The following is a 27,645-nucleotide window of genomic DNA, read 5'->3' on the forward strand; positions in this document are numbered from 1 at the left end:
ATGAAATCTTTCCATCTGAGATAACCTGAATGAACCTAGAGGGTATTATGCTAAGTGAAATAGGTCAGACAAAGAGGACAAATACTCTATGGTTTCACTGATATGTGGAATCTAAAAACAAACTAACAAAACAAAAACAGATTCATAGAAACAGAGATCAAAGGGATGGCTGCCAGAGGGGTAGGGGTGAAGGGATAAATGGGTGAAAAAGAATGCAGTCAATAACATTGTGATAAGTTTGCATGGTGAGTGATGATTAGAATTAGTGAGGTAATCACATTGTAAGGTATAAAAAATGTCAAATCCTTATGTATTGTACATATGAAATTAATATAACTAATATAATATTGTATACCAACTATATTTAAATAAAAAAACAAATAAACCACAGCCCTGGCCAGCTGGCTCAGTGGTAGAGTGTTGGCCTGGCATGTGGATGTCTCAGGTTCAATTCCTGTTCAGGGCGCACAGGAGAAGTGCCCATCTGCTTCTCCAACCCTTCCCCTCCCTTTTATCTCTCTCTCCTCTTCCCCTCCTGCAGCCATGGCTCAATTGGAGCAAGTTGGCCCTGGGAGCTGAGGATGGCTCCATGGCCTCTGCCTCAGGTGCTAAAAATGGCTCTGGTTGCAACAGAGCAAGAAACCCAGATGGGCAGAGCATCGCCCCCTAGTGGGCTTGCTGGTGGATCCTGGTCCAGGCGCATGTAGGAGTCTGTCTCTGCCTCCCCTCCTCTCACTAAAATTAAAAAATAAAAACAAAGAAACCACAGATGGGTATTCTGCCTTAATCTGGGATTTTAAAAGGGTGTGGTCCAGAATAAATATAAGAGATCTAATGCTAGTTTCATGTTCACTTAAATTTCAGTTGTTTCTTCTTCTAAGATCAACATATACCATCCTCGTGGAAAAAAAGCCTGGAAGGAAATATACATGAACATGAAAATAGTGATTTTTTCCTTAGGAAGGTGACATTTATGTTTTTCTTCTTTTTGCCTTTTTATGAGTTCAAATAAGCTTTAAAGTACATGTGTTATTTTAAAATAAAGAATATTTTCTCAGAAAACAAAAATTCTGTTTTTAAATTTCACTCTAAAACTGTAGCTTCTCAAGTGAAGTCAACACTTCTAAATTTCTAGAAAAACTGCCCATAAAGCACAGACCGAGCTGCACATAACCTGATAGAATTTCATAAATCTTTTTTATTTATTTATTTTGTGACAGAGTCAGAGAGAGGGACAGATAGGGACAGACAGACAGGAAAGAAGAGAGATGAGAAGCATCAATACTCATTGTGGTACCTTACTTATTCATTGATTGCTTTCTCATGTGTGCCTTGACGGGGGAGAAGGGTGGACTACAGCAAACTGAGTGATACCTTGCTCAAGCCAGGCAACCTTGGGTTCAAGCTGGTGAGCTGTGGTCAAACCAGATGAATCCACACTCAAGCCAACAACCTCGGAGCCTCGAACCTGGGTCTTCTGCATCCCAGTCCAATGCTCTATCCATTGCACCACTGCCTGGTCAGGCTAATTTTATAAATCTTTTCAATTAATTTTATTTTTCTTTTTTTCTTAATAATTTTTTTAAATTTTTTTTTTTTTTTTTTTTTTTTTAGAGACAGAGAGTGAGTCAGAGAGAGGGATAGACAGGGACAGACAGACAGGAACAGAGAGAGATGCGAAGCATCAATCATTAGTTTTTCATTGCGCGTTGCAACACCTTAGTTGTTCATTGATTGTTTTCTCATATGTGCCTTGACCACGGGCCTTCAGCAGACCGAGTAACCCCTTGCTGGAGGCAGCGACCTTGGGTTCAAGCTGGTGGGCTTTTCCTCAAACCAGATGAACCTGCACTCAAGCTGGCGACCTCGGGGTCTCGAACCCGGGTCCTCTGCATCCCAGTCCGACACTCTATCCACTGTGCCACCACCTGGTCAGGCTAATTTTATTTTTAAATTACAGTCGACATACAAAATTATATTAGTTTCAGGTGTACCACAAAATGATTAGATATTTAGATAGCTTATGAAGCAATCACCCTGATAAATCTAGTACCCATCTCATTCCGTACATAATTACAGCATTACTGACTACAATTCCCTATGCTGTATATTACATCTCCATGACTATTCTGTAACTGCCAATTTGTATTTCTTAATCCCTTCACCCTTTTCACCCATTCCCCCATCCCTCCTCTCATCAGGCAACTGTCAAGATGTTCTCTGTATCTAAGACTGTTTCTGTTCTGCTTGTTTTTTAGATTCCAAATATAAGTGAAATCATATGGCATTTGTCTTTGACTTTTTATTAAGGTTTTATTAATAGATTTTAGAGAGAGGAGAGAGAGAGGGAGGGAGGGAAAGTGTGGGGAGGAGTGGGAAGCATCAACTTGTGTTGCTTCTCATATGAGCCTTGACTGGGCAAGCTGGAGGTTTTGAACCGGCAACCTCAGCATTCCATGTTGACACTCTATCCATTGCGCCACCACAGGTCAGGCATTTCTTTGTCTAAAATATTTCACTTAGCATAATACTCTTCAGGTCCATCCATGTTGTTGCAGATGGCAAAATTTCATTCTTTTTTATGGCTGGGTTACATCCCATTGTATATATGCACCACTTCTTTATCCATTCATCTACTGATGGACCCTTAGGTTGCTTTCATATCTTGACTATTGTGAGCATTTTTCAAACCGAAGCCTTTTGAAGACAGCACATGTAAATGTCTTGTTTTGTTATTCAATCAACTACCATGTCTTCTGATTGAACATTTAATCCATTTGCATTTAAAGTAATTGTTGATATATATGTATTTATTGCCATTTTATTATTCATATTTTTTATCTTTCTTCTTAAATAAGACACTTTAACATTTCTTGTAATGCTGGTTTGGTAGCGACAGACTCCTTTAACTTTTTCTTGTCTGAGAAGCTCTTTTCTGCTCTTTGATTCTAAATGATAGCTTTGCTTGGTAGAGAATTCTTGGTGTAGGTCCTTGTTTTTCATCACTTTGAATATCTCATGTCACTTCTGTTGAGAAATCAGCAGATAGTCGTTGGGAGATCTCTTGTAGGTAACTAACTGCTTTTCTCTTTGTCTTTAACCTCTGGCATTTTAATTATGATGTATGTTGGTGTGGGCCTTTTTGGATTCATCTGTTTGAGACTCTGTGTTCTGGACTTTGCATGTCTATTTCCTTCACTGGCTTAGGGAAATTTTCTGTCATTAGTTTTTCTAATAGTATTCTATTTGTTGCTCTCTTCTGGAACCCCCACAATGTGAATGTTGGTATGCCTGAAGTTGCCCCAGAGACTCTTTAAACAATATTTATTTTTTTAGATTTTTACTTTTTGCTGTTCTGATTGGGTGTTTTTTGCTTCATTATCTTCCAAATCACTGATCTGATCTTCTGCTTCATCTACTCTACAGCTAATTCCCTTAATGTATTCTCTCTCTCTCTTTTTTTTTTTTTTTTGTATTTTTCTGAAGTGAGAAGTAGGGAGGCAGAGAGACAAAATCCTGCATGTGCCCGACTGGGATCCGCCCAGCATGCCCACTAGGAGGCATTGCTCTGTTGCAACTGGAGCCATTCTAGCACCTGAGACAGAGACCATGTAGCTATCCTTAGTGCCTGAGCCAACTTTTGCTCCAGTGGAGCCTTGGTTGTGGGAGAGGAAGAGAGAGATAGAGAGGAAGGAGAGGGGGGAAGGGTGGAGAAGTAGATGGGCACTTCTCCTGTTTGCCCTGGCTGGGAATTGAACACAGGACGTCCATACTCTGGGCTGAAACTCTACCACTGAGCAAACCAGCTAGAGTCATATTCTATTTTTAAAACATTTTTAAAATTGAATTTACTGGGGTGACATTTGTTAATAAAACTATACAGGTTTCAGGTGAACAATTCTATAATACACTATCTGTATATTGCATTATGTTTACCACCCCATCCAAGTCTCCCTCCAACACTATCTATCACCCTTCTACCCTCCTCCACTTCCCCCATTCCCATTCCCTCCTGAAATCCCCGGACGGTTGTCTATATCTATAATTTTTTTTTTGCTTAATCCCTTCACCTTTTTTGCCTATCCCCCAAACTCCTATTCTCTCTGATAGCTGTCAGTCTGTTCTCTATGAGTCTGTTTCTATTTTGTTTGTTAGTTTATTGTGTTCATTATATTCCACATATAAGTGAAATTATATGGTACTTGTCTTTCTCTGACTGGCTTATTTCACTTAGCATTATGATTTCCAGGTCCATTCATGCTGTCACAAATAGTAAGATTTCCTTCTTTTTTATGGCTGAGTAGTATTCCATAGTGTAAATGTACCACCTATAATGTAGTCTTCATTTCAGTTACTGAATTCCTCATTTCTAAATGGTTCTTTTTTGTTTTCTAACTCCATTTTTCCCCCTATCTCTTTGTTCAAATTCTTACTATAAGTTCATCTACTCTTCCCTTAAATTCATTGAGCATCCTTATAACCAGTGCTTAGAACTCTGCATCTGGTAGATTGCTTGCCTTCATTTTGCTTAGTTCTTTTTCTGGAGTTTTGTCCGGTTTTTCATTTGGGACATGTTTGTTTCCTCATTATAGCTGCTTGCTATGTTTATTCCTATGGATTATGTAGATTTGCTACGTCTTCCAATCTTGGTAGAGTGGCCTTATACAGAAGGTGTACTACAGGGCCAAGTGGCATAGCTCCCCAGTCACTGGAGTTGGGTGTGCCTTCCAATGTGGGCTGTGTACTCCCTGCTGTTGAAGTTGAGCCTTAATTGTTATTAGCATATCAATGGGAGGGATTTACTCCCAGGTTGATTGGTTGTGAGGACTGCCCATGACCAGAATGGAGAATCTGCTGTGTAGGGGCTGATCCCATGGAGCACAACTTGCTTCAGCAGGAATCTGGTTCCCAATGAGCATTTAATTCATTTGCATTTAAAGTAATTGTTGACACATACATATTTACTTCCATTTTATTACTCATATTTTTTATCTGTCTTTTTCTAATCTTAAATAAGATGCTTTAACATTTCTTGTAGTACTAGTTTGGTGTTGATGGACTCCTTTAACTTATTCTTATCTGGAAAGTTCTTTTTCTTGTCTGGCATGGTCTGAAGCTATCCAAGGGGTACACTGGCTCTGGACTTCTTAAGAGGTGCATGCCAAGATCAGTTGCCACCTGTGCACTGCCCAGGGCTACCCAGCATGAGGTACAAAGCAATCTGCAGATGGCCACTGCTTGGGCTGGGCTGGGCCTGGAGACACCCAGGAAAGGCCAAGCTGCAAACCGAGAAGTACTACTGCTGGTGCTGGGGTTGTCGCTGCTTGAAGAGGTATGGGGCATGCTGAGGCAAGACATTGCTTCTCTGGGGTTTGTGAACCCTTGAGAAGTTTTACAAACATCTAAATCATGAACCAAGACAGGCCATTTGAATGGAAAAATCCCTGTAAAAGGCTTGGGTGGGCCTGCAAGTTGGGTGGGGCAGGGTCTCAGGGAATTACCAGGGCAGGGAAAACAGTGTTTTCCAGGTTGATAGAGACTCAGATATGGCATCCATTTGCCACTCTGTGTAGCACAGGGCTCTGAAAGGGAACAATGGCCTCAGCCGGCACTTGTCTAGGAGAAAGTTGCCTTTCCCACTCACTGAATAATTCAATTCCTCCACCTATGTTCCTGGTGCCTTTTGAGCTGCTGCCCTAGTGCTGGAGCTCAAAGCAAGTGAGTCCAACTAAGTCCATTCATGGGCCTCGTAAGAGCAAAGATTGAGACTCCTGCAACCTCTGTCTCACTCAAGCACAGTGGTTCTCACAGCCAGAAGTTATGGGACTTCCCCTCTCAGCATAGAACCCTGGGCTGCTGGCTTAGTGTGGGATTGGGATCTCTCACCCTTAAGGATACGACCTGAGCAGCCAAAATATCCCTCCAGATTTTTCACCACCACATATGGGTATGGGATCAGTTCATTCTGCATCTTGCCTAATTACCAGTCTCAACATGACTTCATCTTTATATCCTTAGTTACAGGACTTCTGTTCAGCTAAATTTTAGGCAGTTCTGAATGATGGTTGTTTTGTAGTTTAATTTTAATTCTGATGTGGCTGTGGGAGGATGCAAATACCACATTTACTACTCTGCTATCTTGACTGGAAGCCCTATAATTTTATACTCAAAATATCTTTGATATCTTGGACATGTTTGAGTAGTATTCCATTGTGTAAATGTACCACCTGTAATGTAGTCTTCATTTCAGTTACTGAATTCAAGCTACCTCAACAGTATCACTTAAAACACAGTTTTAGTTATTTACAAACCCTTTTCCCATAGTAGCCTGTTACCTCCTTGCTCACAGTTGAATTCCAAGTTGAATCCATGGTTAAATCACCTACAGCACAGTGCTGGTAAATCTGACAGACATCCAGTAAATGTTTGTGGAATAAAAACTGAAACTTATCTCACTTTCTCAAAGACACAGTCCAGTAATACATTTTTAGAAACCTGCCTCCAAGTGACAATAGCTTATTGGTCAACACTCTATAGGTGTGGTCATGCAAAGTTTGCAAATTTATGTCATGTCTAATTAGTCTACATTTTTTCTTTCTCCCTATATCAAAGCCCTGTTTAAATGAAACCCAGGTCTGCATATCAAAACTTTTTTAGTGTATTTATTTCCCAGGGAATCAGGAAGGCTCGCACATTCATTTATTTCACAAATACTAATTAACACATATGATCTTCCAGTTTATAGTACAGTTGTCCCCCCTTACCCATGAGGGATATGTCCCAAGACCTCCAGTGGATACCTGAAAAAACACAGATAGTACCAAACACTATACACACACACATATGGTTTATATATATATATATATATAATGTTTTTTCCTATACATACATAGCCTATAATAAAATTTTTTTTTTTTCATTTTTCTGAAGCTGGAAACAGGGAGAGACAGTCAGACAGATTCCCGCATGCGCCCGACCGGGATCCACCCGGCACGCCCACCAGGGGCGACGCTCTGCCCACCAGGGGGCGATGCTCTGCCCATCCTGGGCGTCGCCATGTTGCGACCAGAGCCACTCTAGCGCCTGGGGCAGAGGCCACAGAGCCATCCCCAGCGCCCGGGCCATCTTTGCTCCGATGGAGCCTTGGCTGCGGGAGGGGAAGAGAGAGACAGAGAGGAAAGCGCGGCGGAGGGGTGGAGAAGCAAATGGGCGCTTCTCCTGTGTGCCCTGGCCGGGAATCGAACCCGGGTCCTCCGCACGCTAGGCCGACGCTCTACCGCTGAGCCAACCAAATTTTTTTTGTTTGTTTTGTATTTTTCTGAAGCTGGAAACGGGGAGAGACAGTCAGACAGACTCCCGCATGCGCCCGACCAGGATCCACCCAGCACGCCCACCAGGGGGCGATGCTCTGCCCACCAGGGGGCGATGCTCTGCCCCTCCGAGGCGTCGCTCTTTGCAACCAGAGCCACTCTAGCGCCTGGGGCAGAGGCCAAGGAGCCATCCCCAGCGCCCGGGCCATCTTTGCTCCAATGGAGCCTTGGCTGCGGGAGGGAAAGAGAGAGACAGAGGGGAAGGAGAGGGGGAAAGGTAGAGAAGCAGATGGGCGCTTCTCCTGTGTGCCCTGGCCGGGAATCGAACCCGGGACTCCGCACACCAGGCCGACGCTCTACCCCTGAGCCAACCGGCCAGGGCCACCTATAATAAAGTTTAATTTATAAATTAGGCATCATGAAAGATCAACAACAGTAACTAATGAAAAGGAAGCACTTTACAGCTTCTCTTTGGCATATCCAAATTGAAAACACACTACCCTTGTGCTTTGGGGCCATTATTGAGTGAAATAAGGGTTACCTGAACACAAGCACTGTGATACCAGGACAGTTATATAACCAAGATAGCTACTAAGTGGCTAACAGGTGGGTAGTGTATATGGTGTAGATATGCTGGAAAAAGGGATGATTCACGTCCTGGGCAGGACACAGCAGGATGGTGTGCAATTTAAAACTTATGAATTATTTATTTCTGGAATTATCAATTTAATATTGCAGACTGCAGTTGATCATGAGTAACTGAAACTGCGGACAAGGAAACTGCTTATAAGGGAGGACGACTATGGTATCTATTATATACTACTTTTCTTCAAATGTATTATTCCAATCATGGTTCTGATCATATTACTCCCCCATTCAAAAGTCTTCAGTGATCATACAGAGTTTTACTAAACTAAGTCCACAGGCCAAGCCTGGCATTCAAGGCCTGCCATGCACAGGCCCTTTCATTTATAGCCCTGTTTTCCTTATATTTATGCTATGCTTCAGCTAGAAACTTAGTGCTCCCAGAAATCAACATTTCCTTATGACTTAAGTTATGTTTTTTCCCTTTACTTCCCTCCCTCTCCCCTGCAGACTATTCTTTGGCCAAAAACAACACTTCTCACTGTCAGTATTACTTCAGCTGTAGTCAGGGCCACATTGAGAAATGGAAACCATAAAATAAGTCTGAGAGGTGAATGCTGCTAAGGTTCATCTCCTGCTTAGTTCACTTGGCAGGGGGGCTCTTTTCTTACCCCTTTACTGAATTAGCCATATACCTCATTGCCACCTGTCAAAGTATGTCCATCTTATGTTCATGTGCATATAAAGGCAGTAACACTCTTCTGATCACTTTATTATTACTTCTCTTAAAGTCTTGTTGCATTTTTTTTTACACTGAAATTTTCATTTTACTTATATTCCCAACTAAATTGAAGGTTTTTTTTTAAGAGTAGGGACTCATATTTGTAAATCATAGTGCCTGGCTCAATATAGCACTGAGTTAATATTTATAAAATGAACAATTATATGTCTCATTGACCATCCATATTTAAGTTCCAGGTGGGCAAATAATATATCCTATAATTCTCTGGATCCTAACAGTGGCAAAGCAAAACAAATATACTCCTCCTTATCCTTAAATATTTGTTAATAATAACCATTTATAGTGTGTTCCTACATGGTGGAGTCTAAGCACTTTTTATACATATCCCCACTAGAATGTATGCTCCTTAAGGGCATAAACTATCTTGTTTTCTGGTATATTTGCAATGTGTAGAACAGTGCTTGGCACATAGTAGTTGTTCAATGATTACGGTTGAGAGAATTCTTGTGAACTCTTATAACAACTCTGAGTCAGTATTATTATTCTAATTTTAAAATGGAAATAAAGAGGGCCTGGTCAGTTGGCTCAGTGGTAGAGAGTTGAGCCGGCGTATGAAAGTCCTGGGTTCGATTTCTGGCCTGGGCACACAGAAGCGCCTATCTGCTTCTCCACCCTTCCCCCTCTCCTTTCTATCTCTCTCTTCCCCTCCCACAGCCAAGGCTCCATTGGAGCAAAGTTGGCCCAGGTGCTAAGGATGGCTCCATGGCCTCCGCCTCAAGCACTAGAATGATTGCAAAAGGGCAACAGCCCAGATGGGTAGAGCATCGCCCCCTAGTGGGTATACCAGGTGGATCCTGGTCAGGCACATGCAGGAGTCTGTCTCTCTGCCTCCCTGCTTCTCACTTCAGAAAAATAAATAAATAAATAAGTAAATGGAGGAATAAAAAAAACCTAAAGCTTATACAGATAAGTAACATAACAGATAGAAAATATACGAACCACGATCTATATGTTGGTCACTCTCCAAAGTCTATTTTTTATTACAAGGCCATATTTTGGCCTCTAGTTTCACATTGCTATGATTTACCAGCTAGTTTCAGGCCCTTGAATGTAAGCGAGGTGGTGTGTCTGAAGAGAGCCAAATCATTTCTCCATCTATGCTTGTTCATAGAATACAGGCATATCTTACTTTATTGCACTTCACTTTATTATGCTTTTGAACCCTGCACTAAGCAAGTCTATCAGTGTCATTTTTCCAACAGGCTCAGATGATGATTAGCAGTTTTTAGAAAAAAAGTATTTTTTAATTAAGGTATGTACATTTTTTTAAAAATTATTTAATTAATTTATTTATTATAGAAGAGAGAGAGACAGAGAGAGAGAGAGAAATGGGGGGAGGAGTAGGAAGCATCAACTCTCATATGTGCCTTGACAGGGCAAGCCCAGGGTTTTAAACCAGCGACCTCAGCATTCCAGGTCGATGCTTGATCCACTGCGCCACCACAGGTCAGGCAGTATGTACATTTTTAAAAGACAAAATGCCCCTGGCCGGTTGGCTCAGTGGTAGAGCGTTGGCCTGGCGTGCAGGAGTCCCAGGTTCGATTCCCAGCCAGGGCACACAGGAGAGGCACCCATCTGCTTCTCCACCCCACCCCCTCTCCTTCCTCTCTGTCTTTCTCTTCGCCTCCTGCAGCCAAGCCTCCATTGGAGCAAAGTTTGCCCGGGCATTGCGATGGCTCTGTGGCCTCTGCCTCAGGCGCTAGAGTGGCTCTAGTTGCGACAGAGTGGCCCCCGGATGGGCAGAACATCGCCCCCTGGTGGGCATGCCGGGTGGATCCTGGTTGGGCGCATGTGGGAGTCTGTCTGACTGCCTCCCCGTTTCCAACTTCAGAAAAAAAAAAAAAAGAAAAAATGCTATTTCACGCTCAGACTACAGTATAATGTAAAAATAACTTTTTTTCTTGAGAGAGGGAGAAAGAGAGAGAAAGAATGAGAAGATAGTGAGAGAGACAGGAAGGGAGAGATATGGAGAGCATCAACTTGTTGTTGTGGCACCTTAGTTGTTCATTGATTGCTTCTCATATGTGTCTTGACTGGGGTACTAAAGTCCAGCCAGTGACCCCTTGCTCAAGTCAGTGGCCTTGGGCTTCAAGCCAGCAACCATGGGGTCATGTCTATGATCCTACACTCAAGACGGTGACCCTATGCTCAACTGGACGAGCCTGCATTCAAGCTGGCAACCTTAGGGTTTTGAACCAGGGAGCTCAGTTTCCCAGGTAGACACTCTATCTACTGTGCCACCACTGGTTAGACTAAAAAATAACTTTTATATGCACTAGGAAACCAAAAAAATTCATGTGATTTGCTTCATTGTGATATTTGCTTTACTGTGGTGGTCTGGAACTGAACCCGTAATATCTCCACATATTTTCTCTGCAATATTTTCCACATAGTGTAGATAATAAATAAGAGTTTTCTCACAAATAGTAATTCTAAAATGTTAATATACAGAATAATCATTTGGGGTTTGTGTTAAAAATGCAGATGACAGTCTCACCTTTAATGATTCTAGTTTTCAGTAGCTCTATAGAGACAGAACTGAGATAAAATAGATAAACTGGGTATACACCAAGAACTAGGCCTCTGAGTACCTTGTTGATAAGGATAAGGATGAGAAAAGAACTGTGATGGTGCTCCAAAAGCAAAAGAAAGAGATGGTTCAAAGATCAGTTCTGACCCTTGGGTGGTTCAATTAGGATATGAAAAAGTAGGAGCTGGGCCGAGTCTCCCAGGGGAGCTGACTTTAATCAACTGACTGGAAGTGTGCAGTGACATGCCCTGAATCGGAAAAGGTATGGAGGAAACCAGAGAATCTCTTGGGCCCACAATGGTGGTAATGGCAGCAGCTATGGAAGAAATAAGGCATAATTTATAAATAGCCTAGTGTGCAGACTATAGAAAACAGCTCGGATAGGCCACAGGTAAGGCAAAGACAGCCTTGAGTGTTACTAGTAGTAAAATTTCACCTAAAATTTAAAAAGGATTTATTTAACAGGAAAAAAGGAAGGTAAACTGTGTAAATGTTTGGTGACGTTCAATGAGCCCAGGAGATGAGAAACTGAGCTGCCAAAATGTGTGTTGCTGCAAGAAAGAAAGTCAGTCAATATTTGAAGCATATGGGTAACAAAGTATAAGTCATTGGTGTAACTGAAGAAATCAAAATCACCTGGAAGAGCATAAATTGGCAAGAGGCCTCAAGGAGGATTTCCTAAGACATTTTCATTTATTCAACCAATATTTATTGAGAGCCTACTATGTACCAGGGCCTGTGAAAAATATTGACTATATAGTGCTGGACAAAGCAGACATATCATATAGTTCCTTCTCTTTATGGAGCTAATAGACTAGCTGGGGACAGAGATGTTAAGGAAAAAAAAAATCACACGAAATACATATTTGTGTGGAAAGAAAGACAAGTCAACAAGTTTTCCCTGAGAAAGTGACATCTGAGCAGAGGTCTGAGGAATAAATAGGAGTTAGCTGGCAGAGTGGAGAAAATACTGTGTATATTTTTTGTTCAAAAAAAGCATGAAGTTGGAAGTTATTGTGGTAATTAAATACCTCTATATAACAAGGAGAAGAGGCTAGAAAGAGTATTCCAGGAGAGAAAATATCATGTGAAATGTAGACAAAAGCCAGATCATGTAAGTTTTTGCAGGCCATATAAAATTTGGATTTTATCCTAAGAGCAACAAAACCATTGAAAGATTTTAAACAGGAAGCAATACTGATGAAAAGTATAGTATAGAAAAGTTACTTTGGATGCCTGTACGGAGAATGGAATAGAAGGGAGCAACAGTGGGTATGGAAAGATCAGTTAGGAGGCTATGATAGAAATCCAGGTGGGAGATTATAGCGGTTTGACTTGAGGTGATGGTAGAATCACCCTAAAAACAGAGAGAAGTGGAAAAGGATGAAATACACTTAGTAGGTTAAGTTAACAGGTTTTGCAATGGAATGTATGTGGCTTATAAGAAATAAAAAGGTGTTAGGGATGACTACAAAGTCTCTTATCATGATCTAGCAGCTAGATGGTGGTGCTATTTATTAAACAAGTTTGGAAAAGAAGATAAACTCATATTTGGGTATGTTAATCTTGGGATGTCTCTATGATATTAAATAGTTTGATATAGAGTCTAAAGCTCAAAAAATCTGGGCTGGAGAAATAAATCTGTGAGTCATAGTACACAGATGACATTTCAAGTCAAAGATATAGCTAAGATTTCTTTCTTTCTTAAACATCCTATTTTTAAATTATAAAAATAACACTGTAGAATATATACTAAAGCATAAAGAAAATAAAAATCTGCTATAATTCTACCAAACATAGATTATCATTGTCAATACTATGGTGTTTCTTTGCAGTCTTTTTGCCTGTACACACATGATCTCACACACACATAACATGTTGTAAATTAAATTAGAATTTTAAAATAAAAATATAAATTATGAAAAATGCACAAATATGTGTACAGCTTACTAAAGTCAAGAAAAAGAATACTATCTCCTTTACTTTTTCCCAAATTAATCACTGTCCTGACTTCTAACACCAGGAACTTGTTTTTAAACTTTACACAAATAGAATCATACAAGAGTTATTATTTAGCCCTGGCTGGACAGCTCAGTTGGGCATTGTCCCAAAGCACAGAGGTTGCCAGTTCGATCCCTGGTCAGGGCATATAGAGGAGCAGATCAATGTTCCTGTCTCTTTCTCTCTCTCTCTCTAAAATCAATACAATAAACATTTTTTAAAAGTTATTTTGTGTCTGGCTTCTTTCACTCAACATCATGTTTTTAAGATTCATCCATATTTTTGTGTTTAAAAATTCTTAACTTATTTTCATTGATGTATAGGTATTCCATTTTACAGATGAATCTTTTTTTGGCCATTCCACTAGTTTTTTGTTTTGTTTTTCACAAGAAAGAGAAAGAGAGGAAAGATAGGAAGGGAGAGAGATGAGAACCATCAACTCGTAGTTGCTTCACTTTAGTTGTTCATTGATTGCTTCTCATATGTGTCTTGACCAGAGGGCTCAAGCCAAGCCAGTGACCCCTTGCTCAAGTTAGCAACCTTGGGCTTCAAGCCAGAGACCTTTGGGCTCAAGCTAACGACCATGGGATCATGTCTATGATCCCATGCTCAAGCCAGTGACCCTGCACTCAGGCTGGATGAGCCCCACGCTCAAACAGGCAACCTCGGGGTTTCGAACCTGGGTGCTCAGTGTAGTGTCCCAGGTGAACGCTCTATCCACTGCACCACCACCAGTCAGGCTAGTCATTCTACTGTCAATGAACATTTGGATTATTTCTAATTTAGGCTATTACAAATTATGCTACTCATTTCCATTGGGCAGACAGCTAGGAGAATTTCTGGGTTACAGGATATGCATATGTTCAACTTTTTAGTTAGATGATGCCAAACAGTTTCTCATCAGTATCACTGTCTATATCAGCCCTGGTTATTAAACATAGATTGAAAAGGTCCTGTGGAATACTATGGAACCTAGGGTAGAAAGTTAATGTACATGTGAGATAAACATAGGTATAGAAGTAGTGGTTCCATTATACTAAGTGAAATAAGTAAATCAGAAAAAGCTAGTAACTATATGATTTCCCACATAGGTAGGATATAAAACTAAGACTCATGGACATAGATAAAAGTCAAGTGATTACCAGGGGGAGTGGGTTGTGGAGAAGGGGAGTAGAGGGACAAATATATGGTGATGGAAAAATGAATTGACTTTGTGTGATGGGCAAAAAACACAATCAACAGTTGAAATGCTATAGAGTTGTTTACCTGAAACCTATGTACTCTTATTCATCAATGTCACCCCATTAAATTTAATTTCTAAACTAAAAATAGAAAGAAGTAGCAGTTCCTGGGGAAGGCTGGGAATCATATCTCAAGTTCGGTGTGATCATTTCAGCCTAATTTCAGAAAAATAATAAGAAACTGAGATGGGAGGTATAATGAGGGATGGATAAAAGCTGCTTTCAGCACAGGGGTAAAGAGGATTACATTGGTGACAGTGGTGGTGAAAAAGACAGATACAATACAGGTCCTGAACCAAGGTGGGCTACTCAAAAAAAGGCAAAAGAGCTTGGAAATAGACAAAAATTTCTGGGGAAAAACTAGTGGGAATGGGGCATGAATGCAGGCCATGTCCAGTTGTTAGGGTACAGGGTGTACTTCTCTTTGGTGAAGGGGAAGAACTCAGGTCCCTAAGAACTCTTGACTTAAGGAGGCCAGAGAAGTAGAACAGTCTCCCTGGGTGGGGTAAGAAGAGACAGAAAGAACTACTATTTAACAGTATCACTCAGAGAAATCTCAGTTAGTATGTAACACCCTATAACTTTGAGCCTTATAAAGCAATAGAAGACTATTTCTGCTAGTTGGCAAGAGTTTCTGGAAGCCTGACTGTATGGCTATCCTTGTTTCTGAGGAGTGGTGAGGTTGTGTGTAGGATCTGATTAGCTATATTGGACAAACTTGAAAGGGAGAGCCATTTGGCACATGGACTACAGTATTATACAGGCCATCCACCTGGTCTAAATACTTCTTTTCACACTAGTACCATAGTTATCTTCTAAAAATAGACAAGTTGTATAGACAAGCCTAAAAACTTAAGTTCTGACATCAGATAAACCTGGGTTCTAAATAATTTCCTTATTTATAAAATGGTAATGAAGGCCTTGGCCGGTTGGCTCAGTGGTAGAGTGTCGACCCAGCGTGTGGAAGTCCCAGGTTCAATTCCCGGCCAGCGCACACAGGAGAAGCGCCCATCTGCTTCTCCACCCTTCCCCCTCTCCTTTCTCTCTCTCTCTCTCTTCCCCTCCTGCAGCCAAGGCTCCACTGAAGCAAAAAGTTGGCCCTGATACTGAGGATGGCACCATGGTCTCATCTCAGGCGCTAGAATGGCTCCAGTTGCAATGGAGCAATGCCCCAGATGGACAGAGCTTTGCCCCCTAGTGGGCATGCTGGGTAGATTCTGGTTGGGCACATGCGGGAGACTGTCTCTCTGTCTTCCTGCTTCTCACTTCAGAAAAATACAAAAGAAAAATCCCCCAAAATGGTAATAGTTTTAACACCTACCTCACAGGGTAGTTTTGAAAACTAAATGTGGCCCTGTCCAGTTGGCTCAGCGGTAGAGCATCGGCCCACTGCGTGGAAGTCCCAGGTTTGATTCCCCATCAGGGCATTCAGTAGAAGTAACCATCTGCTTCTCTAACCCCCCCTTTCTCTCTCTCTCTCTCTCTCTTTCCTTCCTGTAGCCATGGTTCAAATGGTTTCAGTAAAGTTGGCCCTGGGCACTAAGGATGGATCCATGGCCTGACCTGTGGTGGCGCAGTGGATAAAGCGTCAACCTGAAAATGCTGAGGTCGCCGGTTTGAAACCCTGGGCTTGCCTGGTCAAGGCACATATGGGAGTTGATGCTTCCAGCTCCTCCCCCCTTTTCTCTCTCTGTCTCTCCTCTCTCTCTCTTTCTCTCTCTCCCTCTCCTCTCTAAAATGAATAAAAAAAATAAAAATAAAACAAACAAACAAAAAAAGGATGGATGCATGGCCTCAGCCTCCAGTGCTAAAATAGCTCGGTTGCTGAGCAATGGAGCAGTGGCCCCAGATGGACAGAGCATCTTCTAGTAGTGGGCTTACCGGGTGGATTCTAGTCGGGATGCATGTAGAAGTCTGTATCTGCTTCCCTACCTCTCACTTAATTAAAAAAAAAGAACGAGAAAACTAAATGTATTAGCATATATAAAGTCACCTGCGTGATGCCTGGAACATAGTAGGACCTAACATAAAATGAAAAAGTTGGCTCTATAGCTTTTCTTCTCAAAATCAGTTAATGGTTTTCTATGATTGAGTCTCTACAGTCTGGCTTCATTATAAAAGCAAGCATTTCTTTCAGAGTTGGCTGTCTTTTCTACTAGGCTATAAGCTACTCAAAGGCAGGAACCATGTCTGCTTTATGCCCCCATCAAATAGCACTATTGCTTGCACATAGCAGGTTTCTCAATATATACTTGTTGAATAAATGAGTGAACATATCTTTCTCCATCCATGCCTTTCCCCTATTATATAGCTCATAAGCACAATGCTAACAGATGCTCTTTAGAATAACCCTAATGGTAGGTAGGATCCTGGAATATCAAGGGAATTTTCATTTCACTGAAAGACAAAAAAAATTTGTATGCTTTCTCTCACTCTTTACTATTCCGGGCTCCTGGGGTCAGGAATTACATGGACAAATAAAGTCTATAAACTAGATCAATATTTAACTCCAACTGTCTCTGTCCTTTTCTGCCAAAATATTTTTCTGAGAGAAGTGGGGAGGCAGAGAGATAGACTCCCGCATGCACCCCAACCAGGATACACCCGGCAAGCCCCCTCTGGGGCAATGCTCTGCCCATCTGGGGCTGCTGCTCCATCGCTCGGCAACTGAGCTATTTTAGCACTTGAAGTGAGGCCATGAAGCCATTCTCAGTGCCCAGTGCCAACTTGCTCCAACCAAGCCATGCTGTGGGAAGGGAAGAGAGAGATAGAGAGAAAGAAGGGAGAAGGGAAGGGGGAGGGGTGGAGAAGCAGATCATCATTTCTCCTGTGTGCCCTGACCGGAATCGAATCTGGGACTACATGCTGGGCCGATGATCTACCACTGAGCAAACCAGCCAGGGCTAAAACCTTTCTGAGGTAGACAATTGGACTATAGTGTGTCCGTAAAGTCATGGTGCACTTTTGACTGGTCACAGGAAAGCAACAGAAGACAATGGAAATGTGAAATCAGCACCAAATAAAAGGAAAACCCTCTCAGTTTCTGTAGGATGATGTGGCAGCATATGCGTATATACAGATGATGATGTAACACCGTGTATACAGCGGAGCAGCCCACAGCTATGCCAGTCGAGATGTGGATGGTACAGAGGAAAGTTCAGTGTGTTCTGTGGCTCGCTAAATTTGAATCCGTGACCAAAGTGCAACGTGAATATCGGTGCATTTATAACGAAGCGCCACCACATAGGAATAACATTACTCAGTGGGATAAGCAGTTGAAGGAAACCGGCAGTTTGGTGGAGAAACCCCGCTCTGGTAGGCCATCAGTCAGTGATGAGTCTGTAGAGGCTATACGGGGTAGCTACCTAAGGAGCCCTAAAAAATCTGTGTGTGAGCCCACATTGAACTGCACTGAATAGGTGTGAAACTGGGAGAGTTTTCCTTTTATTTGGTGCAGATTTCACATTTCTATCATCTTTTGTTGCTTTCCTGTGACTGGTCAAAAGTGCACCATGACTTTATGGACACACTGTACTTTAAGAAGCGAAGAGTTTAAATACACAGGCTGGATATAATGAGTTAAGATTAACTGATTATACTGCAAAAATATCCCAACCTCTAAATATGCAATAAATCAACAAAGTAGATATTTAACAAGAAAAATATTGTGTAATTACCGTTCACTTGGTTGATTTCTGAGCTTGAAGATAGAATCTCATCTGCCAGTTTCTGTGCAGTGGGAAGAACTTCAGTGTGGTGTGCTGTGATTAAATATTGGATAAACTTTTGTAGCTGGTCCCTATTCATCTGGAAAAGGGTTTCTGAGATAGGAAGACGCAATTTGACTTGGTCTGGTTTACGGATCCTGTACAGTGAGAGTGCTACCACATGAGCACAGTAGAATATGTCCTTGTTGCCACAGCCACATGTCACTGAAGTGATTTTGCATCGATTAAAACTGATTGCAACTTTGTAAGTCATTGCTGGTTCAGAAGTAGTGACCAGCTCAGTCACTGTGCCACTGAGATGGAAGCCTAAGGAAACAAAGAAAGTATAGTTAGAGATTCTGTAGTAAGAAACTTGAAGATTTTCATTTTGCATTGCAATTATTTAATTCAGCAACTATTTTCTGAGTATCTCATCAATACTGCTCACAAAAATTAGAGGATATTTAAAAATGAATATTAAGGGATAAAATATCCCCTAATTTTTGTGAACAGTATATATATATGGTTGGCTCTGCCAAAGACAGGTCAATGCAACATACTGTATTTCCCCATGTATAAGATGCACCATTAAAAAAAAAAAATTGGGGTCTAAAAACTGGGTGCGTCTTATACAGTGGTTGTAGATTTTTTAACTTGTATTTCCCACTTTTTTGTGCTTGTTTTTATGCTCATTGCAAATTTTTTTTATTTGCATTTCCCGCTGTTTTATGCTTGTTTTCTTTTTTTCTAAATTTCGGGCCCCCAAATTAAGGTACATCTTATACATGGAAAATATGGTAGGTATTGCTCTTCAGGAACACACAATCTAGAGTTTTTTACCCTCGAGTCCTTTCAAATTAAAAGAAAACTTTTGTTTGTACATTTTTCTGGGGAGATAATCCATAGCTTTCATCACAAGTTTCAAAAAAGTTAAAAAGAAACTCAAATAAGTTGAAAACTTCTGTAGTAAATTTTTATTTCTAAGTGGTGAGAAAAGAAAAGTCTACAAATTAACTTCAGTACAATCTAGAGCAGTGGTAGTCAACCTGGTACCTATCACCCACTAGTGGGCATTCCAGCTTTCATGGTGGGCGGTAGCAGAGCAACCAAAGTATAAATAAAAAGATAGATTTAACTATAGTAAGTTGTTTTATAAAAATTTATTCTGCCAAACAGCAAAAATCTGACATAAAGTACTTGGTAATTATTATTATATGCTTTAACTTGCTGTAACTCTGCTTTATAAATTTTATAAAGTAAAGTTACTTCCCTAGTTTATAAATCACCATTACTGTGGAACCGGTGGGCGGTTAGAAAATTTTACTACTAACAGAGATACAAAAGTGGGCGGTAGGTATAAATAGGTTGACTACCCCTGATCTAGAGTAAGGTGAATGTTATAAAATGAAAGAAACCAAAAGAAAGCCACAAGTAGGACAGGAGTAAAAACAAGGAAGATAAGGACATTTCTTCCTTAAAACGGACAATGCCAAAGTGGTAACCATGTGGAATACCTAAAAGGCAAGTAACCTCATAAGACATGGAAAGCACAGAGTAGTACAATGAGACTATGCAGTGTTATCCCTATACTCACTAGCTCACAGTACCAATAATTTTGAAATTCAATTTCTTGTCAACTTTTCATCTAATAGTTTTAATAGTCATTGAGAATCATTTGCCTCAATCTATTATTTCATCAGAGTGGATTTATTTTTTATTTAATTTTTTTTTGTGTGTGACAGAGACAGAGAGAGGGCCAGACAGGCAGAAGGGAGAGAGGTGAGAAGCATCAATTCTTCATTGTGGCACCTTAGTTGTTCATTGATTGCTTTCTCTTATGTGCCTTCACTGGGGGGCTACAGCAGAGCGAGTGACCCCTTGCTTAAGCCAGTGACCTTGGGCTCAAGCCAGCAACCTTGGGCTTCAAGCCAGTGATATTTGGGCTCAAGCCAGAGACCATGGAGTCATGTCTATGATCCCACGCTCAAGCCAGCAACCCCATGCTCCAGCCAGATGAGCCCACACTCAAGCTGGCAACCTTGGGGTTTCGAACCTGGGTCCTCTGCATCCCAGTCCAACGCTATATCCACTGACTGCCTGGTCAGGCTATTTAAATTTTGACTCTCACCTTCTCTGACTCTTCACATCGTTATCTGTAAAATAAGGGGGGAAAGCATGTCAAGTGGTCAGCTCACTGCCTGGAGTATAATGGATACTTGATTAAAAAAAAAAAAGCAACAGAAACAACCACAAAAATTGCTTAGCACACATGGGAAAACAGCTACTTTATAGACAAAGATCTCCTGAATATCATCTTTGTGATGATCCTTTACTCACATTTTCCTAAAATACAAAAAGAAAACACATACACTGCAAAATCAAATATTCAAATGCAGTGACTTTTATCAGTTGTAGGTCTTGAAATGATTACAGTCATGGATGAACTGGTGGGAGAGGGAGTAGGCAGGCATACAGTAACTAGATGTTTATATCACTAGTGGCTCCAACAGCGATGTAAGGTCAAATGCCCATATTTTCTTCCTTCCTACAGCATGTGTTTTTAGTGCAAAGCAGTCAGGGGAGGTGGGCCTGGTACAGATCTGGCTTTTAAAGAAAACAGCCAATCAGGCAGCTGCTCCCCTTGTAGCCCTATCACTTCATACACAATGGGGAAAAAACCCTCAAGTGCTTTAACATTGGGCAAGCCCTGAATAATGTACCAAATACTTTTGTTAGATAGGACAAGGGTCACAAGGTCTGGGTGGTTCTTACTAAATGCTATTCTTGCTAAATGTTAAAATGTAGCACAATATTTTTCCAATGCAGCTATAAATACTGTAAATAAAACTACATTGGGATAATCATGTCTTGTCCTTGAATAGAACACCCCAAGTAGCAAGCCCCTTGGTTCAGTAACAAATTTAGCAATTCTCTTAAAAGGACTCCCTTTTGGCCTAGTGTGGCAGCAGCTTGTCTGGGGCTTACTTGCCTGCATCTCTGCTGGACTAAAGATCTGTTCTACAGGAGACTCCACTTGCCATTGACCACTGGGATGACTGCCTGGCTTGCCTTGACAGTGAAGTCGAATGGCCACTTGAACCTGTTTCCTTCAGTGCTTCAGGAGAGAGGCAGGTAAGTCAGCCCTTGTGGTTGCTATAATTAGTGTTTCTATTCCTGTTTTGGGTATAGTGTGGTTAGATAGGTAGTTTCAGTTCTGGTATGCACTTGGTTTTAGGTTGGTCAGGTAGAAAAGGTCTCTGGAACACCAGACTCAAGGCCCATCCTAGGTATAACTCTGGAGGGTTGAGGAACGCCTGTGAAGCAATCCAAGGCATCCATGGGTGATAATCTCTGGTCTGGTTGTTCTTTAGGAATTGGATTTTATTCTTTGTGTGTATGTTTGTGTTTGCCTTGTTTGTCTTATTTGTAAATGTGCCAGCTATGAAAAACTCAAACTTGATCCCCTACACACAGCCCCTTCGGGTGCATTCTCCAAAACTGAATATGTAAAGAAATTAGGCACTTATATAAATTAACTTATATAATAAATGCATCAATAGTAGGAAACTCCCCCCACCGCTTTTTTTTTCAAGTGAGAGGAGGAGTGATAGTGAGACAGACTCCCACATGTGCCCTGACTGGGATCTACCTGGCAACCCCCACCTGGGGATGATGCTCCAATCAACTGAGCTATTTTTAGCACCTGAGGCTGAAGCTCAGACCAACTGAGGTATCTTTAGTGCCCCGGGCTGATGCTTGAACCAATCAAGCCACTGGCTGCAGGAAGAGAAAAGGGAGAGAAGGAAGAGAGGGAGGAAGAGAGAAGCAGATGGTCATTTTTCTTGTGTGCCAATGGGAATTGAACCTGGGACATCCATATGCCAGGCTGATGCTCTATCCACTTAGCCAACTGGCCAGGGCCAGAAACTGCCTGTTTTTGTCTAAGGCAGCCTTGTTCCAGGCTCAAAGTCTATTGTGGATTTGGGAGGCATTGTTTTCTAAGTGCAGCTTCTTTCCTTTTGTAGGCTGTTTGAATAGATGACCTTTCCAAAACACCCATAAATTTAGCCCACGCTTCTTTTCCTCTGAAGGAAAGTAATTACATGCTACATCTCTGCAAAGAGTCTCATTGCTATAAAGAGATGTTCTATTAGATGTAATTTCAGGAATTTTGCCAGAGGTGTGGTAACACAGCCAAATATCCTAGGAGCATTGAAAACTAAGTAAAACTAAGATTACCTGGTTGGACTGCTACCAGAAAAAGAGAAAAGTCTTCTATGATTCAAACATGTAGTTTGAGTCAGCTTTACTAAACTTGCAAAATGAAACAGGTAGAATAAACCACATGTATTTTGTTTGTTTTTGTTTTTTATGGAGAGAGAGAGAGATGAGAAAACTGAGACTCAGAGAGGTAAAGGAACTTGTCTAAAATCCCACAACCTGGACTTCCAGTCAAGATGGTGATATAGGTAAATATGGTATTTGAATCCTCCCATAACCACATCAAAATAACAACTAAACTACAGAACAACCATCATTCAGAACTGCCTGAAATATAGCTAAATGGAAGCCCTACAACTAGGGATTTAAAGAAGCAGCCATATTGAGACCAGTAGGAGAGGCAGAGAGGTGGAGATGCAGAATGGGATGGTGAATAAAAATTAACTGTGTGTGGTGAATAAAATCAGGAAGGATATTTCCACTGCAAAGGTCACCGGTGAGAAGTGGGGTGTCCCAACCTCACACCAGGCCCTCCAGTCCAAGGTTCCAGTGGCTCAGTGAGACAGAGAACTGCTGGAATCCTAGGAAGTTCCACTTGAATGGCATGCCCATGGACTTACTTGGACTCACTCCCTCTGAGCTCCAGTGCTGGAATAGCAGTTTGCAAGGAACCAGGGACATACATGGAGGAAATGAATTGTCTGTCATCAAGATGAGAGCTTAAGGGGCAGCTTTTTGCTAAACAAAAGTGCTGGCAGTGGCCACTATACCTTTTCTGAGTCTTCTCCCCACAGATCCCATAGGCAGGCACCCTATCTATGTTTCCACCATCTTGGCTCACACTGTCCTTCCCTCCTATATTCCCTGAAACCCCACCTCACCCTACTTGCAGGCCCAGTGGCTTTTCCATATGAATGGCCTGTGTTAGCTCTTGCTTCAGACTTGCTTAAAATTGCTCAAACAAGCATCACTTGTGCTCAGCATGCCTAGTACCTCTTGCTAAGTGGCCTCAAACCTAGCACTAGTAGCAGTCATATGCAGACCACTTTGTATCTCATGCTGAGCGGCCCAGGGCAGAACACAGATGGCAGCTGACCTTGGTTTGCACCTCTTGGGAGGCCCCAGAGAAAGTACACCCAGCAGTCAGCTTCAGAACATGTCAAAGCACCACCCAGCCACCTCCAAAAATGATACACTCAAGGGGAAAACTTATCAGGCACCAGAGCCCCACTGAAGTAAGTCCTGCTCTGTGGGGTAGGCCCCTGCACAGCTGATCATCCACATGGTAGTTGGTGGTCACAGCCAGTCCTTTCAGCTGATTGGCTTGGGAGTAAATCATTCCCATTGATGTGCCAAGAGCAGTCAGGCTCAACTACAACAGGAAGGTGTACACAGCCCATACAGGGATACGGGCAAGGCACACCTGGTGTGCCTAGCTTGGGTGATAGGAGGCTGTGCCACTGGACTCTACAGAACACCTACTACATAAGGCCACTTGACCAAGCCCAGGACACATAGCAGCTCTACCTAATACTATATAGAAACAAACACAGGGAGTCTGCTAAAATCAGAAGACAAAGAAACATGTCCAAAATGAAAAAACAGAAAATCCAGAAAAAAGAACTAAACAAATGGAGCCAAGCAATCTACTAGATACAGATTTCAAAATACTGGTTATAAAGATGCTCTCAATGAACTTAGTGAGAACTTCAACAGCATAAAAAAGGATATGGAGCCTGACCAGGCAGTGGTGCAGTGGATAGAGTGTCAGACTGGGATGTGAAGGTCCCAGATTTGAAACCCTGAGGTTGCCGGCTTAAGCGTGGGCTCATCCAGCTTGAGTGGAGTCTCACCAACTTGAGCAAGGGGTTGCTGGCTTGAGCATGGGATCATAGACATAACCCCATGGTCACTGGCTTGAGCCCAGAGGTCGCTGGCTTAAAGCCCAAGGTCGCTGGCTTGAGCAAGGGGTCACTCACTCTGCTATAGCCCCTCCAGTCAAGGCACATATGAGAAAGCAATCACTGAACAACTAAGGAGCTGCAATGAAGAATTGATGCTTCTCATCTCTCTTCCTTCCTGTCTGTCCCTATCTCTGACTCTCAGTCTCTGTCAAAAAAAAAAAAAAAGGCCCTGGCCGGTTGGCTCAGTGGTAGAGCTTTGGCCTGGCGTGCAGGAGTCCTGGGTTCAATTCCCAGCCAGGGCACACAGGAGAGGCGCCCATCTGCTTCTCTACCCCTCCCCCTCTCCTTCCTCTCTGTCTCTCTCTTCCCCTCCCGCAGCCAAGGCTCCATTGGAGCAGAGTTGGCCCGGGCGCTGAGGATGGCTCTATGGCCTCTGCCTCAGACACTAGAATGGCTCTGGTTGCAACAGTGCGATGCCCCAGATGGCAGAGCATCGCCCCCTGGTGGGCATGCCGGGTGGATCTCGGTTGGGTGCATGCAGGAGTCTGACTGCCTCCCCGTTTCCAACTTCAGAAAAATACACACACACAAAAAAAGAGACATGAAAACCATAATAAAAAACCCATCAGAAATGAAGGATACACTAACTGAAATGAAGAATAATTTACAGAGAATCAACAGTAGAGTTCACTAAGCCAAGAATCAAATCAGCAATTTGAAATACTGTATAAGGAAGCAAAAAACACCCAATCAAAATAGCAAAATGATAACAGTGTAGGAGGAGCCTCTGGGACAACTTCAAGTGTATCAACATTCACATCATGGGGGTGCCAGAAGGACGAGAGGGCAAGGAATAGAAAACCTATTTGAAAAAATGATGGAAAACTTCCCTAACCTGGTGAAGGAAATAAACACACAAGTCCAGGAAGCACAGAGTCCCAAACAAGATGAACCCAAAGAGGCCCACACCAAGAAACATCATAATTAAAATGCAAAAGGTTAAAGACAAAGAGAGAATCTTTTTTTTTTTTTTTTTTTGTATTTTTCTGAAGCTGGAAACGGGGAGAGACAGTCAGACAGACCCCCGCATGCGCCCGACCGGGATCCACCCGGCACGCCCACCAGGGGCAACGCTCTGCCCACCAGGGGGCGATGCTCTGCCCCTCCGGGGCGTCGCTCTGCTGCGACCAGAGCCACTCTAGCACCTGGGGCAGAGGCCAAGGAGCCATCCCCAGCGCCCGGGCCATACCTGCTCCAACGGAGCCTTGGCTGCGGGAGGGGAAGAGAGAGACAGAGAAGAAGGAGGGGGTGGGGGTGGAGAAGCAAATGGGCGCTTCCCCTATGTGCCCTGGCCGGGAATCGAACCCGGGTCCCCCGCACGCCAGGCCGACGCTCTACCGCTGAGCCAACCGGCCAGGGCCCAAAGAGAGAATCTTAAAAGCAGCAAGAGAAAAGCAGTTAGTTACAAGGGAGGTCACATAAGACTCTCAGCTGATTTCTCAAAAGAAACTTTTCAGGCCAGAAGGGAGTGGCAAGAAATACTCAGAGTGATAAAAAGCAAGGACCTACAACCAAGATTACCCAGCAAAGCTATCATTTAGAATTGAAGGACAAATAAAGTGCTTCCCAGACAAAAATAAACCTATAGGAGTTCATCATCACCAACCAGTATTACATGAAATGTTAATGAGTCTCCTTTAAGAAGAAAACAAGATAAAAAAGATGAACAATAAAATGGCAATAAATACATTTTTATCAACAATTGAATGTAAAAAAAGCAAAATAAATGAACAAGCAGAAAAGAACAGACTCACAGACACAGAGAACATTTTGATGGCTGACAGATAGGAGACAGGTTAGAGGGTGGCTAGAAAAGGTGAAGGGATTAAGAAGTACTCATTGATTGTTATAGAATAGTCATGGATATATAAAGTACAGCATAGGGAATATAGTTGATAATATTCTAATAACTATGCATAGTGTCAGACAAGTACGAGATTTATCAGGATGATCACTTAGTAACATATAATATCTAACCACACCTGAAACTAATATAATATTGTATGTTAACTGTAATTGAACAATAAAAATAGTTTAAAAATAATAAATAAAATTCCGCCACCTGTAAAAAGTTAGAATTGGGCCTGACCAGGTGGTGGTGCAGTGGATAGAGCGTCGGACTGGGATGCGGAAGGACCCAGGTTCAAGACCCCGAGGTTGCCAGCTTAAGTGCGGGCTCATCTGGTTTGAGCAAGGCTCACCAGCTTGAGCCCAAGGTCACTGGCTCAAGCAAAGGGTTACTCAGTCTGCTGAAGGCCCGCGGTCAAGGCACATATGAGAAAGCAATCAATGAACAACTAAAGTGTCAAAATGCGCAACGAAAAACTAATGATTGATGCTTCTCATCTCTCTGTTCCTGTCTGTCTGTCCCTATCTGTCCTTCTCTCTGACTCTCTCTCTGTGTGCCTCTGTAAAAAAAAAAAAAAAAAAAAGTTAGAATTGGGACATGAACACAGGTAATCTGGCTCCAGAACCTTTGTTCTTCACTACTTTGACTATGACTATGCAGTTTAAACTATGTATATAAAACTTTATAGCCTGACCTGTGGTGGCGCAGTGGATAAAGCCTCGACGTGAATGCTGAAGTCGCCAGTTTGAAACCCTGGGCTTGCCTGGTCAAGGCACATATGGGAGTTGATGCTACCAGCTCCTTATCTCTCTGTCATTTAATCCTTCTCTCTCTGTCTCCTCTCTCTCTCTGTCTCTCCCTCTCCTCTCTAAAAAAAATGAATAAAAAAATAAAAATAAAAAAACTTTATAAAAGTAATTAGCAAGTATAATTCTACAAAAATGCACTAATGACAAATCTGTAAACTCTGATATTTGCTTGGTTTCCTGGGCAATTGTTCAAGGCAACTGAAACTGACTGCTCTGTGGTGTTTTCACAGTTGGAATGAAGATGGGCTCATGAACTCATCTGTACAAGACAATGTATCAGCATAGCGAGTGAATCATCTGCTGAGAGTTCTAAAGGAAAGCACTTCTCAGTACAGCCCTCTGACACTATTCAAAGTCTTTTGTGTTTCTGAGTGCAAGAAAGGCTCTAGTAAAGCTTGGACAATTAAAACCACTTTGCTCATTGCTCTTTTGATTCACCAGACTCATGAACAGGTGCTAATGAATGAAAATGAGTGTAATTTCAGCCAATGGCAGGGAAAGCAGAGCTGTGGTTTACAGAAATTATCATTTTTCTTATAGTCAGTTTAAGTATGCATGTGTGTATGTGTACACAATATACACTGCTCACAAAAATTAGGGGATCAGGGAACGTGCAGATACTCCAG

The 27,645-nt window shown here is 42.0% G+C and overlaps 1 protein-coding gene across 1 annotated transcript in view; it reads right to left on the reverse strand.

Moving 5' to 3' along the window:
* ZSWIM5 (zinc finger SWIM-type containing 5) overlaps positions 1-27,645 on the reverse strand; it is a 173,754-nt gene that overhangs the window by 63,416 nt on the left and 82,693 nt on the right. The window contains exon 2 of the mRNA XM_066376121.1: positions 18,147-18,503. Within this exon, the coding sequence (XP_066232218.1) occupies positions 18,147-18,503 (357 nt within the window). The remainder of the gene's footprint in view (positions 1-18,146; positions 18,504-27,645) is intronic.

This window comes from Saccopteryx leptura, chromosome 3, assembly GCF_036850995.1.
Source record: "Saccopteryx leptura isolate mSacLep1 chromosome 3, mSacLep1_pri_phased_curated, whole genome shotgun sequence".
Classification (NCBI taxonomy): Eukaryota; Metazoa; Chordata; class Mammalia; order Chiroptera; family Emballonuridae; genus Saccopteryx; species Saccopteryx leptura.